We start from the raw sequence: 15,724 nt of genomic DNA, 5'->3' as shown, positions 1-15,724 counted from the left end.
AGGAGCTTTTCAGAGCTTCCACCAATCTTCTTCCTAACTTTACTCACCCAACTCTATCTACTAGACAATAAACCTTATGAAGTCAAGGTACCATGACAGCCCTGTATACCTAAGTCAGTGTATACCTCGCAACTATCATAATGTCTGACACACAGTAGGTGCTTGGGGAAAATGTGTAGAAGGAACAAATGAACAGATCAGTAAATTAACTTCAGAACTTGGATATGCCAGGATAGCTCAAAGAAGAGGGCTGGGAGATTTCTAGAAATATCATTCTATATTTTATACAGTGAGCTCAGTATAAATAGGCTTTTGTAGACTAGCCTCTGAACTAAAACAGTTTTTAAACACTAACAGTTTTTCTGGGAAAACTCACTCCACATTTTAAATGACTAATTATCCTTGCTATTTTCATATTAGACTACGGTAGTCTTAACAGCAGGGAACATGTCTCTATCTTTGAATTTTGTGCTTAGCATACTGACAGAATTAGTGTAGATTTCCTAGGTCTTATACTTCACATCTAGATCTTAAATGAATCTTACTTTAAGGCACAGAGCTTTGTTTATAACAGAACATCACTGTTATTTTTGATCATATGACATGAGCTAGAGAGCTTAGGAACCCCAATCATGGAGTTCCCCAGCAATGAGCTCTTTTAGAAATGCTTAGGGAACTTCAGGGCTATCACAGGGACTGAAAGCTTATAGGCATTTAGGATGTGGAACTAAGGATATTAGATACCCCGCCAGGTATGGAATAGTTCCATGCAACAAAACATTCTTCTGCCCCAAATACTGATGCTGCTAAGACAGAGGAAGCAAGAAATTTAAAAAGAATGGGAAATAACCATTAGGAAAGGCAGAAGAGCACAGATTAAGAGCATAAGCTTTGAATCAGGCAGACAAAGGTTCAAATTCCTGTCCTGCTGCACGGTAAAGGGGACACTTGAGCAAGTTACTCAGTCTCTTTCAGCTTCTGTTTTCTCATCTGTAAGAAGTTGAATAATAGCACCTACTCCAGATGGGTTTTTTAAAGTAAAAAAAAAAATAGATCATGTCCAGCAGATTATAGTAATATGAGCAATCGCTTAAATGTTAGCTATTGTTAGCTTGTCTTAAAAAGCTCTCTGCTGTTAATTTTCGTGTAAAAAAAAAAAAAAATCAGACCACGTCCCTCCTCTGTTCTGAGGACAAAAATGGAATGCTTCATCTTCAACCCCCATGCTACAAAATTTCACCATCTATGAGTCTGTTAGTGCTTATATAGCACATGACTCTTTGCTCTCTTTTGCAAAGTTTCATATTTTTCACTTGTTCTTATTTTTCATTAATAAACCAGCATACTTACCACCCTTTGCCCCACTATCAGAATAATTGTTGCTGTTTTTAGAACTTTTTGAGTGAGTCCCCAAGAAGACACTTGCAGACTTGTTTTTTTGGGTATAAAAAGTCAACACCTCCTCCAGTTCAGCCTCACTAAAACAAGGAGAGAGAGTATGGTCAGAACAGGAAAGCTGTTCTGGAAAATCTTTCCACCAGATTTTATTCTGGAAATAGAGTCAGTTGGAGAAGGGGAAAATGAAAAGTACAAGCTGAAAACTCCCTATTAATACATGTAACATTAAATAGGAATACAAACAAAGTAGTCTAAAAAAACTGAAGCATGATAAGGCTTTCTTCATTCCAAAGTGAATTTTCAAGATACACTGTCTAATAACAGTAGCCAGAAGGCATATGTGACAATTTATGTTTAAATGAATTAAAATTAAGTACCTTTAAAAATTCCTCTCAGACTAGCCACATTTCACATACTCAGTTAGCTACAACACAGAAAATTCTATTGGACAGCCATGCTCTATAGCAGAGGTCAACAAACTACAAACTTTACAGGGTGAAACCTGACGAGCTGATGACCAATATGTTTTTGTATGGTTCCCCGCTAAAAATGGTTTTTATCTTTTTAGAGAAGAATAGGCTATGAAGACCACATGTATCCTACAGTCTAAAATATTTATTATCTGGCCCTTCATGGTTTGCTCACCCCACCTTCAGGTAACTGAAGTATGTTCACTAAAGAAGCCACTTGTCATTTTAATTACCTATGCTAGAAATAAGGAGACCAACCAGTGTAACGATGGAAGACTTCCCTAACCATCTATACAGTGAAGGAGACTAAATTAGATGGTCACTTCAGATATTGAAATTATATGTACTTTAGAAACATCCACAAAATGGAAAGTATAAAAAATTTGCTGAGGACCTACAGGATTCTTCCAGTAAACACATTACTCATGGATTTTCTAACACCTGTGGCAGCTTAGCTTCTCAGTGGCCTTCTGCATTTTTTTCCTGGAGCCACGCTGTATTCCAAATAAGTGGCCTTTAAATAGGCAAAATATTCCTACATTATCACAAAGAACCTATATCCCATCTTCCAAACACACTGCAATGACAACCTAGGAAACCACTTCTATGAATCGCAGAGTAAATCCCATGGTCTCCAGAGTAGCCAAGTGCCACAAAGTAATTACCTCAATTACCTTAAAGATTTATATGCAGCTGACGTTATAAATGAGTGAATGCCTCTGCCTGTCTGTGTGCTTTATTTGGCCCTCCACAGAAAGGGAAAGGTTAAGGTTGGTCAAAATACAAACTGCTTGAGGCCTCCTCTCTTATCCTTTGCCCACTTCATGTGTTTCCTTGCCTGACTCCTGCAGTCTGGATTACCAACCTCGACAGAGGTATCCATGTATCACCCCAAACATAATAAACGAGCTGATGCCGACAGAGGTATCCATATACCACCCCAAACATAATAAACGAGCTGATGCTAGCTCAAATTTCCAACAATCAACACTTAATGTACAATAGTAATAAACACATTCTAGCATATTTTACCTCAAACTCTGTATCATTTGTTTTAGTACATGTAATTCATGTTTAGCATCCAGCTAGGCCTGGTAGGGGAATACACACTTTTCAAAAAGTTCGCTTTTTTTTTTTATATTGTAGGGATCTTGAAGATTCCCTAGGGGGAACTGAATGTTAATCTTTTAACTTTTAAAGTAGAGTCATTTTCTGATCATACTCTAGTTTTTCTTTACTATTTTTATAATGTTGATATGAGAAACTGTTTCTTGCTTTATTTCTATACCTGCATTATCAATCATACAATTCAAGACCCAAGAATGTCAACAAAATAACATTACACTATTATAAACTCCTACAAAATGATGTATTTGTTTGCTGTGTGTTTTTAAGCACACAACAGTGAGGCTATACTTAGGTCTGTGCAAGGTCTTAAACACAGATCATATTATCTGGGTGACTGATACCTACCATCTGGATTTAACTTCATAAACCAACAGAGAATTGATATTCTCCTATACAGTGACATTGATGGTTGAAGACTAATTCGTGGGGTTATACAGATGCTTTATCCTTTTTTTGAGTACTTTTGCATGACTCTGTTTTAGAAAAAGGCCCTCCAGTATGAGTCTCACAAAATTTTAAATGAAATGCCTTTGTTACCTCTTCCTTTGGAAACATATTGTAAATGGGCAAAATGGCTTGACTGATTTATATTAAGATAGAGCTGAATGCTGAGATTTTCAATCCTTAAAGGCTAACTCTACACATGAAGGACTTGTTCTATTTTATATAAATTAGGCGTAACCCTCACAGTGCTGAGAAACTGCCAATTCCTCAACCCACTCAATGTAGGCAAAATTTGGTCATCACCACTGCATCAGTAGGTCAGGGATAAATTCAGACCCAGTAAACACTAGAAGCCTCTTAACTTCAACTTTCCAAAGGGCTCTCTCAGCACTTTAAGTGGTGTGTACTTTGAAGGCTGTCTAGAAATACAGCCCAGATACCCAGCAGCAGTGTTTTGATAACTGAAACCATGACAACAACAACATAATTGGCTGAGATATGGAGAAGCCAAACCTACGAAACCCTTTTTCTCATTCTGAAAGTGATTTTACTCATAGCCATACATTAGAAGCAAAGAAATATTAAGAACTGAATGGGGCAGTATGAAATATAGAATAAGATAGTTTTTATTAATCAAGAATATCTTCTACCTTGCTTGTCTGATGAACTCCTGAAAGTTTTCTGTATTCACCCCATCTTCTTCCTCTTCTTCAAGTTTCTTCTTCAATTTCTTTTCAGCCATCTGTTCTGTTTCCTACCCAGTTCCCAACCCACACAGTAAAATAGTAAGACAAAACTAACTCCTGATAAATGTACACTTCATCATCTGGTTTCATTACCATTGGGTTTTGTCTTTATAGTTCCTCCACATACTGTTGCCACCTATGAATTTGATATATTATTCTCTGCCATTATTTCATAAAACATTTTGGAATTTCCAAATAAAAGTTGCAGAATAAATATAAATTTTTATAATGTTTTCACTTTCTGCCCACATAGCCCATTCAAAAAGAACTTTTTATAGTAGCTTACTAACATCTGTGCTCACATTTGCAGCCTTAACAGTATGACAACAGAGATACTGTATGTGGTTACAATTAGGGAGAGAAAATATAGATCTTGGAAGGTACTCCTATACCAGTAACCAAACTGAGTAAATTCTTCATTTATATAAGACATACCAAAATCCTCAACAGATCAAGAGTAAATTGCATCTATTTGATGTATTGATATTCAACTAATCATTCCATACATCTTTACAAATGCCATTTAAATGTCCAGGCCTCAGTTTTCCCTTCTGCAAATTGACTGTACTTTTTTCTCCCAGATATTGACATTTCCAAAGTATTCTAAGACCGTTTGGGTATCAGATGTTTTGCAAAATATTCTACTAAGTAGTATATTCCCTGATCTTAGTTGTAAAATGATGTCACTGTCTAAAATGTTCTCGAATACAAAGTATAATTCTCTCAGGAAAGAAGATTATGTCATTCCATTAAATCCACAGTTAATTTGCTCTCAAATAGTCAACTCACCACTGACTATAGGCATAATAATGACAATGCAAATTCACATAGTCCAGGATTCATCTCAGATACACCACCACTCAAAGGTAATATGCTTTTAGATAAAGTGGTAACTATGACCACTGGACTTTCAGAAGTATTAAGTAGCTTTTCAAACCAGCTAGGTCAAGGGGTGAGGTCCAGTTCCCTGTAACAGTCCTCTCCACTCAGCTAGACATAGGCTTCTAGCTCACTTCTAATAGTGTATGACAATCTAAAACACAAGAGTAAAAAGATAAACCACCTACCTTGTTGTACACAATAATAAAATCACCGAGTTGGTGGGCCAAGATTCTTCTGCGTTCCAGAAGTGCCAATCGTCGACTGGGTAATACCATCCTCAGTGAGTGCTGGAGGTTACTGGATGCTCGTTTAAGGAAGCGAACCACTAGCTCCTATTAAGAGTCATCAAGGAAAAAAAGCAGGGATTGTGCTAAGTAACAGAAGACAAGCTATGAAGGGTTTACCCAACAGAGATATGAGAACAGGTACACTATACATCTCAACAAATAAGACCCAGAACAAAAACATTAGGTATAAGAAAGATACAGAGAGATAAAACAAAAGAAACTTATTCTCTTCCTTCAATAAGCTAGCAATCAGAAAATCAAAATAAATATGTACGCAAATAATTATGTATTAATGAAGTATCTGTAAAAGTAACACAACTCACATGCAAATGGTACTATAATTCAAAGGGCAGACATCACTTCTAATAGGGTGATCAGAGAAAGCTATTTTCCCTAAAGAAGCACTTAGCTGTCAAGGAGAGACAGTGGAAATTAAAACTATGGAAACAGATGAAATCATCAAAGGTAAGAAGGAAGAGAAAGAATACAGAAATATCCATACTTAGAGATAGGAAAGAGGAGAAAGAATCAGAAAAACAAAAAGCCCAGGGTGGATATACCAGAAATTTACCCAAAAAAACGAGGAGAAAATGAATGTCATGGAAGCTACGGGGGTTAAAGGCCCTATGTCAAAAGCTTCCAAGAGGCCAGAGCTGAAGAGGACCAGGGCTAAGACAAGACCCTAGATCTGGTCCTTGTGAGATAAGTTCAAGAAAACACTTTCAGTAGAGCAAAGGAAATAGAAGGAAGAGGCTAAGAAGAGCATGTAATAAAGAATAGAAACCGCTAATTTAAAAAGTTTAGTGTTAAAGAAAAAGAAGGAACCAATACTCTATGCGTGAGAGGTGGTGACTTGTTTTTCCATCCCCAAGGGGTAGGAGGCTGGTGAGGAGGCACACTGGGAAGTCATTAAGGGGGACAGAGTATGGCTCACTTGGCGTGGGGCAAAGGATTTTAAAATCTGAACAAATACCAATTAGATCAGAGTATCACAAATGCTTCAAAGACAGATTCTGTGAGACCAAGGGCCTTAAGGATAATTGTTCCATCCCTCCTCATCTGCCCTCAACATGATAAAATTGCCCTAAGATGACAGATTTGAGGACTTTCTATTGTTGCACGTCCTGTTGAGTCATATGATAAACAATCTCTAACCCTACCATGTAGCAGAGAAAATCATTCTATCCCTACCTTCCTCACCAATAAGACCACCACCACAATCGTCAGGGAACGGCTTAGGGCTTGCTCTCTAGATATACTTCCAAACAGGAATGCACAGAACTGGTATTACATTTTGTGGTGATGATCCTAAGTATTCTTGTAAAAAGCAAAAACAAAATCAACCCCAAAATCCTGTGTGAATTCTAAGTCAGCACTTGAAGCAGATATTCTATTCTGAGCTCTTCTTTTATTCCTTTAATTTGATTTTGGTTCATTGTCCCTTGGTGCCAATTTACTCCAGCACGAAGGAGTAGCCTCAGAACCAGAGGATGGATTTCACGGTTCTCCTCTGCTGCCTTTGCTATCGGGGTGGTTTTAGCTGTTACATTAAAACATTATTTTTTCACAGTGGAGCAGACAAACTGACTCTCAAAAAAAGGCAGTTTCAATTTTCCACTTGGAAAGAGCAGAGCTAACATTTTCCACTGATGGTTGAAGGATTATTCACAACACACAAGGTTTTATCTCTGGGTTGTATTGGCTACTTTAAATTCACAAGTTGTTTTCTGGGATTTCCATCATGTTTTTATAATCAGCCTGGCATAGTGATGTCTCTCGTATGTGGAGAACTGAAAATTGTGGTAGGGTCATCACCGTGTGAGACAAAGGATGCAGCTTTCTCAGAAAGGTCTTCTTGCCGGTGACAGATCTCTATGGTCAAAAGGCTATAGAAGGGCTGTGGTTTCTTCTCTAAGCCTTGACCTCAGCAAAGAGCAGGAAGTTCCCTGTCATTTCAATTCACAAAGAAAAACCTTGCTATAATACTAAATCCCAAGCATGTTGAAATGACTGATACACAGCAAAAATTATCACATAGTTTATTTCCAGTCATCTAATAAGAACCTTGTAAGATTTCAACCAGTAGAGAAATGTTAAAATGGAGGATGGGACATTCTTGGAGGGCCTATGATAAAGTACAGACTTTCACAGCGTTAATGTGACCCACTCAGGATAGAAAACAAATATCTAGTGATGCCTGGAAACAATGGAAGAGCAAATAATGTACAACTGTCACCTGTGAGTTCAAGTTCTAATCTTACCACACACAAGCTGTGGGACAAAAGGCAAATTACATCCCAGCTCTGAGTCTTTGTTGTCTCATTTATGAAATGGGGAGGACAGTGCCCACATCAAAGAGTTAATACAACATGAAGTTGTTTGAGAAAGGGCCCGAAACTGTTGTTCTTTCTGAGGGCTTTGCACAAGGCCTGATATCTAATAAGCAATCAATTTCCATTTTCAGAATGAAATCAACTGATGCCCTCAACACACAATATGATGAATGTGGCCCCAGATCAAAGATTTACTTCATATTAAAGTAAGAGAAATCTATAAACTATAGTGTGGAACAACCCTTTTGCAAGAAGAATATATTGCTCTTTACCCTAGTTGAAAAAGAAGAAAAAGAAGAAGGAGGAGGAGGAGGAAGAGGAGGAGGAGGGGGAGCAGGAAGGGGAGGAAGGGGAAGAGGTGAAGAAGAAGAAAAAGAGGAGGAGGAGGAGGAAGAGAAGAAACAGGGAAAGTAAAAAAATTCCAATAAGAAGAGCCTCACCATCTGTTCATCCTCTTTGGCAGCCCAACTGGCACTGAACGTTTGACCTCCACTGTCTTTCATCAGGCGAATTTGAACATGCTGGAGATAGGCAGAGAATGCTATACGGGCCTGCACTTTGCTATGGAAATCCAAAACAACATACCATTATGAGACAGAATGGTAGACCAACCAATGTATACCTGCCTCACTAAAAATGGACTGTGAGGATCCTCCTATTAGGAGAGCTAAAAAAATGAAGCCCATCAAATGTCAGAGAGGGAGACAGAATATGAGAGACTCCTAACTCTGGGAAACGAACTAGGGGTGGTGGAAGGGGAGGTGGGCGGGGGGTGGGGAGGACTGGGTGACGGGCACTCAGGGGGGCACCTGATGGGATGAGCACTGGGTGTTATTCTATATGTTGGCAAATTGAACACCAATAAAAAAAAATAAAAATAAATTTAAAAAAATGAAGCCCATCATGCAGTTATTAAAGATTTCCTCTACAGAGTAAAGGAGTTTTTTTTTCTATTAAAGAATCCTATTTACTTTCTCATTATGAACATGGGAGAAGAAAAAATCAAACGAGAATAGGAAATCAAGTTTCCTACTCTTATACCTTATCTCTGAACTTTTTAACAACTTTCTTGGAGGAAATGGAAAGGAAAAGTACTGAATCTTCACAATAACATTTGCATTAATGTAGAAAGATTTTTCTGCCTTGGAGGCTCTTATATACTTATCAGTTGGTGCAAAAGTATGCTTTTGCTATGGCAACTGGTATTTCTCGTGTGCAAAGGCCTCCAACGCAAGAAATAGATAAATCCTACAAAGGAAGTTTTGAGACCAAATTTTAAGGTCACGCTTTTCTCAACTACAAGACAGGAATGGCTAGAGCCCAGAACAAATGAGTGAGGTCCAACAGAGTTTGGCATAGATGAATTTACAGGCTAGGACGAGCCCAGATGTTCAGTGAGAAAAAGAAATCTTTACATATAGTAAAAGGCACCTCAGCGACACCACTAAAAAAAATCCAGTGGCTTTCTGCTTGGTGGTCTGGGTTGGAAATAAGGAAATCTGTTCAAGCTATGGTTTAGAAGACAGAAATACCAGAGACACACTGATGATTTTCACTTCAGCTGCTAATTGTAGCAGATCTGTTTTCCTTCAGGAGAGACTTTGGTTACTTCAGCTGATCGGCCTTCTGACACTCTAGCCAAAATTACATCAGCGAAGATTAGGGCCCAACACAAACTTTGTTTACAATCCTCACACATGCAATCACCGAAGGCTTTCTACTCACTGTTCCTCCGAAGTTGGATAAAGGACTTGTTCGGAGTAAACTGGACATCCTAAGGTCTAGGTCTAACTTCAATGTATATGACAGAGGGTTTGAATGGGAGGGGAGTCAGGGAAGTAGATTTGCTCTGGAGAGTTTAATACAGAAGATCTTCAGAGCATAAAATATTAATTCAAGCTACGTCTTTTTTACTAATGGGGACAGTTTATGGGAACACAATATAATTCTGAAAAAACAAATATTTACTTTCAAATGTTTCTCAACAAGGACAACACTTATGTTCTTGTTCACCTGGAGACCATATGCTACTTTCCCCTCAACCATTCTTGTAAGAGGTAAGCCTTACCTCCACAACAAATTCTTTTCAAGACAAAATAAATGAAAAAGATTCCTAATTTTGGTTCAAAAATTCACTTGCTATGGAATGAGATAGAAATGGCACATTTCAGGGACGCCTGGGTGGCTGAGCGGTTGAGCGTCTGCCTTTGGCTCAGGGTGTGTTCCCTGGAGTCCTGGGATCGAGTCCTACATCAGGTTCCCTGTGGGGAGCCTGCTTCTCCCTCTGTCTATGTCTCTGCCTCTCTCTCTGTGTGTGTTTCTCATACATAAATAAAATCTTAAAAAAAAAAAATCACGTTTCAGACATCTCCAAAGTAGCAGAATATCTGATTTTATTAATTGTTCCTCCAATGCTAAAACATGAAGGTCTTTTGGATAGGGAATTATCACTTCAAAGATGAGATTTCAATCATTATTTTGTTGCAAATCATTGCCATCAATCAAACGAACAAGTCCTGAATTCTCCATTTCTATAACCCTTATTGAAAGGCCCCCAGGGCTGTTAATTCTGAGACTGGACACACTGGTCGGCTAGTCATTTGCAACAAACAAAAAAAGATGAAAGAATGAAAGCTAGAATGATTTATACCAAAGAAACCTATTTTTAAAAAATAAAAGTTTTTATGGATCCTCAGTATAAAAAATACACAACTCAAGGCTAGGGCCGAGAGTCTCGAATCCTTGCCATGACCTCCCTGAGACCCCTCTGTAGCCATGGAGATGTCCCACAGAATGATGGGAAGCTCCAGGGAAAGAGTCTGAAAACCACTCATTTGCATTAACAGACCAGGCAACTACAACAGTTTACTCACTGAAAGTCAGATTCATGAGATTTATGAAGAAATAATTTATTTCTACAACAGCTAAGTAGAATGTTATTGCTGGAAAGGGCCTTAGAATATAGGCCAGTGGTTTTCAAATGTTCTATTTCAATTCAGTGGAATCTTTTTTCCCCTCCAGAAAACACAGTTTGAAAAACATGTGTCTAACCCCATACCTTGGCCTGAACGAAAAAGACATTGAGGCGTGGAGAAGCTCTCTGGCCAGCCCATGACCATCATGCAGTCACCTCATAAGCACTGAAATGTGAGGGTCCAGGTCTTCTGACACTTCAGTGTGCTCTCCACGACACTGTTCCAAACCTTAACCCGATCTCCCCACTCCACCAAATCCCCAATGTCACCCATCACCCTTGCAATATAAGAACTACCTCTAACTTAGAAAATAAAGGCCAAAATGAATAAGTACCTAATAACCTTCCTTCCCTTTTAATGTCTAACTATTGCATTCGTCCCATAATGCTTTCTTTCTGACTTATGGGAGATGCCCCCTTTAGGGCCTTCCTTCCTTTAGAGCCTTTCCCATCAATATATCCATTTCTGCATCTCTAATCCTCTTTCCTTTTTTCTTTTTGTTACAATTTTATGTATGTATGTATTTAGAGAGTATGAGCAGGGGGAGGGGGAGGGAGAGAGAGAATCTCAAGCAGACTGCTCTGAGCTCAGAGCCTGATGCTGGGCTTGATCTCACAACCCTGAGATCATAAACTGAGCCAAAACCGAGTCAGACGCTTAACTGAGCCACCCAGGTGCCCCAATCCTCTTTCCATCAAACCCTTCCCCTGGTCTATAAATAAGCTCCAGAATCCCCATCTTTAAAAAACAAAACAAAGCGGGCAGCCCGTGTGGCACAGCGGTTTAGCGCTGCCTTCAGCCCAGGGTGTGATCCTGGAAACCAGGGATCGAGTCCTCTGTCAGGCTCTCTGTATGAAGCCTGCTTCTCCCTCTACCTGTGTCTCTGCCTCTATCTCTCTGTGTGTCTCTCATGAATAAATAAATAAAATCTTAAAAAATAAACAAATAAAAAAATAAAAATACAAACACAAACACAGCAAAAAAAACAAAAAAACCTTTTCTCTTAGCTTACTCTCACTGATGCATTCTCACCTCCTTTTCACTGCCAAATCCTCTGAAAAAGTTAGCTTGCGCTTACTTTCTTTTTTCCTCAATTCACAATGTTTCACAGCTCACAAGTTGGCCCTGGGTCAGAAATGCAGGAGTCTCTTTTCACTCTTCAAGCTCTCGCAGGCTGTCTGCAGCACTCTACAGCTTGGAACTCTCATTCTGGAGCTTCTACCACACTCCCTCCTAACCCCTCTCTAACTACTAGTTCCTATCTCTTTTCTATTAAACCCTGGTTTTCCCCAGGGCTCAATTCTCCTTTTCTCCTGTCTGCACTTGCCAGATTACAGTGAATTGGACAAGTTCCTCCACTCTGAAGTTCTTAATTATCAACTACCCAATTCTGTTTAACTCTGACCTTCAAAGCTCTATCTTCACTTATCCACTGAACAACTTCATCCCAGAACCCTTCTGCCTCAATGTGTCCCAAAGAAACGTATTTCTATCCTGAGACCAACTCCTATGCTCCTTATATTGACTGACGGCATCACCAAGTTGCTAGGTTTTGGAAAACCCAGCCTCTCTGGAGTTCTTCCATCTACATAGACCAAGCCCTGCCAATTTTCACTTGTAAATTTCATTCAATCCATTCCATTCTATCCATTCCTATAGCCATGGCTCAGGTTAAGCCTTTGTCTTCCTGGTTTGGGAATGCTGTGACAACCCTTAACTCACCTTCCTGCCTTTAGTTCCTGACCAATCACCGTCCCACAATGCACCCAGCTTTTACTTTCTAAATCCAGATCTAACCATTATCTATCTAGAAAATATAGTCTCAGCTCCTCTTAGAGCAAATGACATTCGTTTTTTTGTTTTTTTGTTTTGTCTTATCTCATACTGCATGCTTCTCTTCGTGTAACTCCATGACCCTAGTCTGTGTTTCTCAAACTTGCTGAGCTCATTCCAATTTCAGGGCCTCTAGACTTGCTTTTCTGTCTGGAACATTCTGTCCCCTAATATTCCATGATTTACCTCCTTCTTATCATTGAGGACTCACCTCAGAGGTTATCTCTTTATGCCTGAACACCACAATCTAAAGAAACCATCTGCCCAATCACACTCTAACACTATACCTTGTTCTACTCTCTTCACAGCACTTCTTACTGCCTGAAATGACCTTGTTTCTTTGTTTACCATCAGTCTTCTCCACAAGACTCTAGGTTCCATGAGTCTATCTTGGTCTCTGCTGTAACACTATATAGCCTAGCACAATTCCTGCACAGTGCAGGTACTCAATAAACCTCTGCTGAGGGGCTGATTGACTGGACTATCACACCTCTCTGCCTTTATTTCCTCTACTGGTACCTGTCACCTTACAGTCTTCCTGATATCTTGTTCACTGGCCAAAGCCTGGTTCAAATATTGCCACCTCCCTAATATCCCTCTAGCCTTCCCAGGCAAGACCAGTCACTCCTTTCTCTGTGCCCTTAGAGCACTTTGTCCATGTGGGGTCCTCTGCTGGGTAAGTATCCCTACACTAAACTGTGAGCCACTTGAACTCTGCGCTTTTAACGAGTGACACTCAAACCCAACAAATATTTGTTGGGCCAGTGAGACGTGGGTTTGGATCACAGCTCTGTACCTTGAACAAACAACGTCTCTAAGGCTCAGTTTCCTTGACAGTAGTAATAATAATAAAATCACAGTCATTTCCTTCCCAAAACTGCTGTAAGAAAACGAAAATGGCTGCAAAGCCACCAGCAAACTACCGGATATAAAATACAAGTTATCAGTTTTACTGTTATAATTACCAAAAGGTACATACCTAAGATTGCCATTATCTTGCAGAATCTGCATCAGGTTAAATTTAGGCTCTGGCTCCTGAGTGTCAATTTTGCAGCATGATTCACCTTTATTATTCCATTCAGAAACTTTCATGGCATTTTCTTTGGGTGAATTTTCTATCATAACTGTCAATGAGGGGGTGTATTTGGCTTGATTTTCTCCAAGGGACCCTGCAGATTCCTCCTGGGAAGCCTCCTGTTCTTCATCTTCATTGTCCAAGGCAACTTCTTCCTCCTCTTCACTCTCTGTCTCAGTTTTAACATTCATTTCAGCTGGTTGAGTGATCACTAAATGCGAAGAATCACTAATGTTGCTGAAAAAAGGATTAAATTTTCCTCTCTCCCAACACCTTCCTTTTATCTTTTTAGTAAAAACCCATTTCTAAGTCAGACCACAAAAGAGACACAAAATGAGTAGCATACACGTCACTCTCCAATGTATTCTAAAAACCTATCTTCATCAGAGTTCATGTTTCTCATCATAATATCAATGGCTCTCTCACAACTTCAGGCAAACATCTGGATAATCTCTACAGCGTGTTAGAGGCTTTCAGAAGGGCACCTTTTATGGAAGTAAAAAGAGCAGGGGAATATCTTTCTTTCCTACGTTTATTCATTATCTTTCTCTTTCACTGGTTTGGAAGGTCTGTGAGGACAAGGACCATATCTTTTTTATTCACCGATGAAACCCTAGTGACTAATGCGCCTGATACAGGTGCTCAACAAAGGAGGAAAGGAGGGGGAGAAAAAGGAAGTCAGTCAGTGACAAATAGACCTAGAAGATGGGAGAATCTGGGAGAGAAAGAAATTCCTCTTTGTCTGTTCATGTTTAAAATATTTATACCATTCAGCAATCTCAAGGGATGAACTAGATTTAATACCTAATCATGGAAAAAGCTGAACAATAATGGTCAGGATTTCATTAAACTTAAGCTAACGTATTTCTTTACATTTATGTATCTTTAAATGTCCAGTATTTCTAGGGTATCAGATAGTTAAATGATGCTGAAGTAAGAGCAAAAGCCAAAATGTGTGTGCTTCAGTTATCCTTCAGTACAAATATTACAGAATGGAAGGTTTAAAAACTTACAATCTTTTTGAAATTCAGTTTCTGAGAAAAAGACTACACAAAAAATTAAGTGTATGTGATCAGGAAGGTTCTGATTCCTTTTTTTTTTTTTTTTTTTTTTTTAAAGATTTTATTTATTTATTCATGATAGTCACAGAGAGAGAGAGAGGCAGAGAGACACAGGCAGAGGGAGAAGCAGGCTCCATGCACTGGGAGCCCGACGTGGGATTCGATCCCGGGTCTCCAGGATCGCGCCCTGGGCCAAAGGCAGGCGCTAAACCGCTGCGCCACCCAGGGATCCCAGGTTCTGATTCCTTAAGCATTAATTAAGAAGCTAATTAAACTGGCAAGACCTGAACAGTGCAGTTTGGTGTAAGCTCACCAGCAGGTACCTGGGTATTTTGGCCTCATTGCCCTCAATCTGCCACTCCGTCGTCGACGTTTTCGCACCTCCAAAGACAGGAGCTTCCTCTCATACAGGGCAGCATGCAGTTTGGCCTTTGAATTCATACTCTCTACCTTCAATTCTGGTGCTCCATCAGCCGCTAGTCTATGGGAAAAAAAAATATATGTATATATGGTAGGCACAGCTTTCAGAAAGTTATCTCCTTTATTCCAAGGCTAAGCCTGACAGAAGTCTGAACGACAGGCTGGGTATGGTACTTCTAGAGAATTCTAAAAGGTTTAGAAAAATAAATAGGAAAACTGGAATCTACATTAAAACTGCAGTATGGCCTGTCTGAATTTGTTAAATATTCTGAACAAAAATATATCTGAAGACAGTGCTTAAGTGTTTTTACATATTCAGTCAGACTGGCTGACTATTCACTGCAGAGCCCATAAAGTGCTACCCAATGCCTTATACTTAGGGAGGACTGAGAGACACTGGCAACACTTTAATTCTTAAGCTGGGTGGTGGCTAGAGGTGTTTGTTTTGTTATTCATTATAATTTATTCAGACTTACCCAAATATTCTTCTAATGTATACACTACTGAATAAATACAGATTTAGCAGAGGTTGAGACGAGGGGAAGAATGGCTGATACCTATGAATGTGGTAGCACAGAGCTAAGACTTACTAGGGAAATGTCTTAGTAAAGTTACCCAGGCCCTGAGACACCCCACATCTCAAGAGTTCCAATAACAGGAACTCATCTCTTA

General features: G+C 39.3%; 1 protein-coding gene across 40 annotated transcripts in view; it reads right to left on the bottom strand.

Moving 5' to 3' along the window:
- The window catches only part of TTLL5 (tubulin tyrosine ligase like 5), a 270,361-nt gene that overhangs the window by 160,755 nt on the left and 93,882 nt on the right, over window positions 1-15,724 (bottom strand). For all 40 annotated transcript variants that reach the window (XR_012036922.1, XR_012036921.1, XR_012036942.1 and 37 more), the window contains 6 exons: window positions 14,956-15,113; window positions 13,476-13,782; window positions 8,129-8,249; window positions 5,254-5,400; window positions 4,091-4,194; window positions 1,351-1,478 (listed from right to left, as the gene is read on the bottom strand). Coding sequence is in view for 14 of the 40 variants with exons in the window: in XM_072839391.1 (XP_072695492.1) it covers window positions 1,351-1,478; window positions 4,091-4,194; window positions 5,254-5,400; window positions 8,129-8,249; window positions 13,476-13,782; window positions 14,956-15,113 (965 nt within the window). In the remaining 26 variants the exon portion in view is untranslated. The remainder of the gene's footprint in view (window positions 1-1,350; window positions 1,479-4,090; window positions 4,195-5,253; window positions 5,401-8,128; window positions 8,250-13,475; window positions 13,783-14,955; window positions 15,114-15,724) is intronic.

This window comes from Canis lupus, chromosome 9 (assembly GCF_048164855.1).
Source record: "Canis lupus baileyi chromosome 9, mCanLup2.hap1, whole genome shotgun sequence".
NCBI lineage: Eukaryota > Metazoa > Chordata > Mammalia > Carnivora > Canidae > Canis > Canis lupus.
This window is presented reverse-complemented; position numbering and strand designations above follow the sequence as displayed.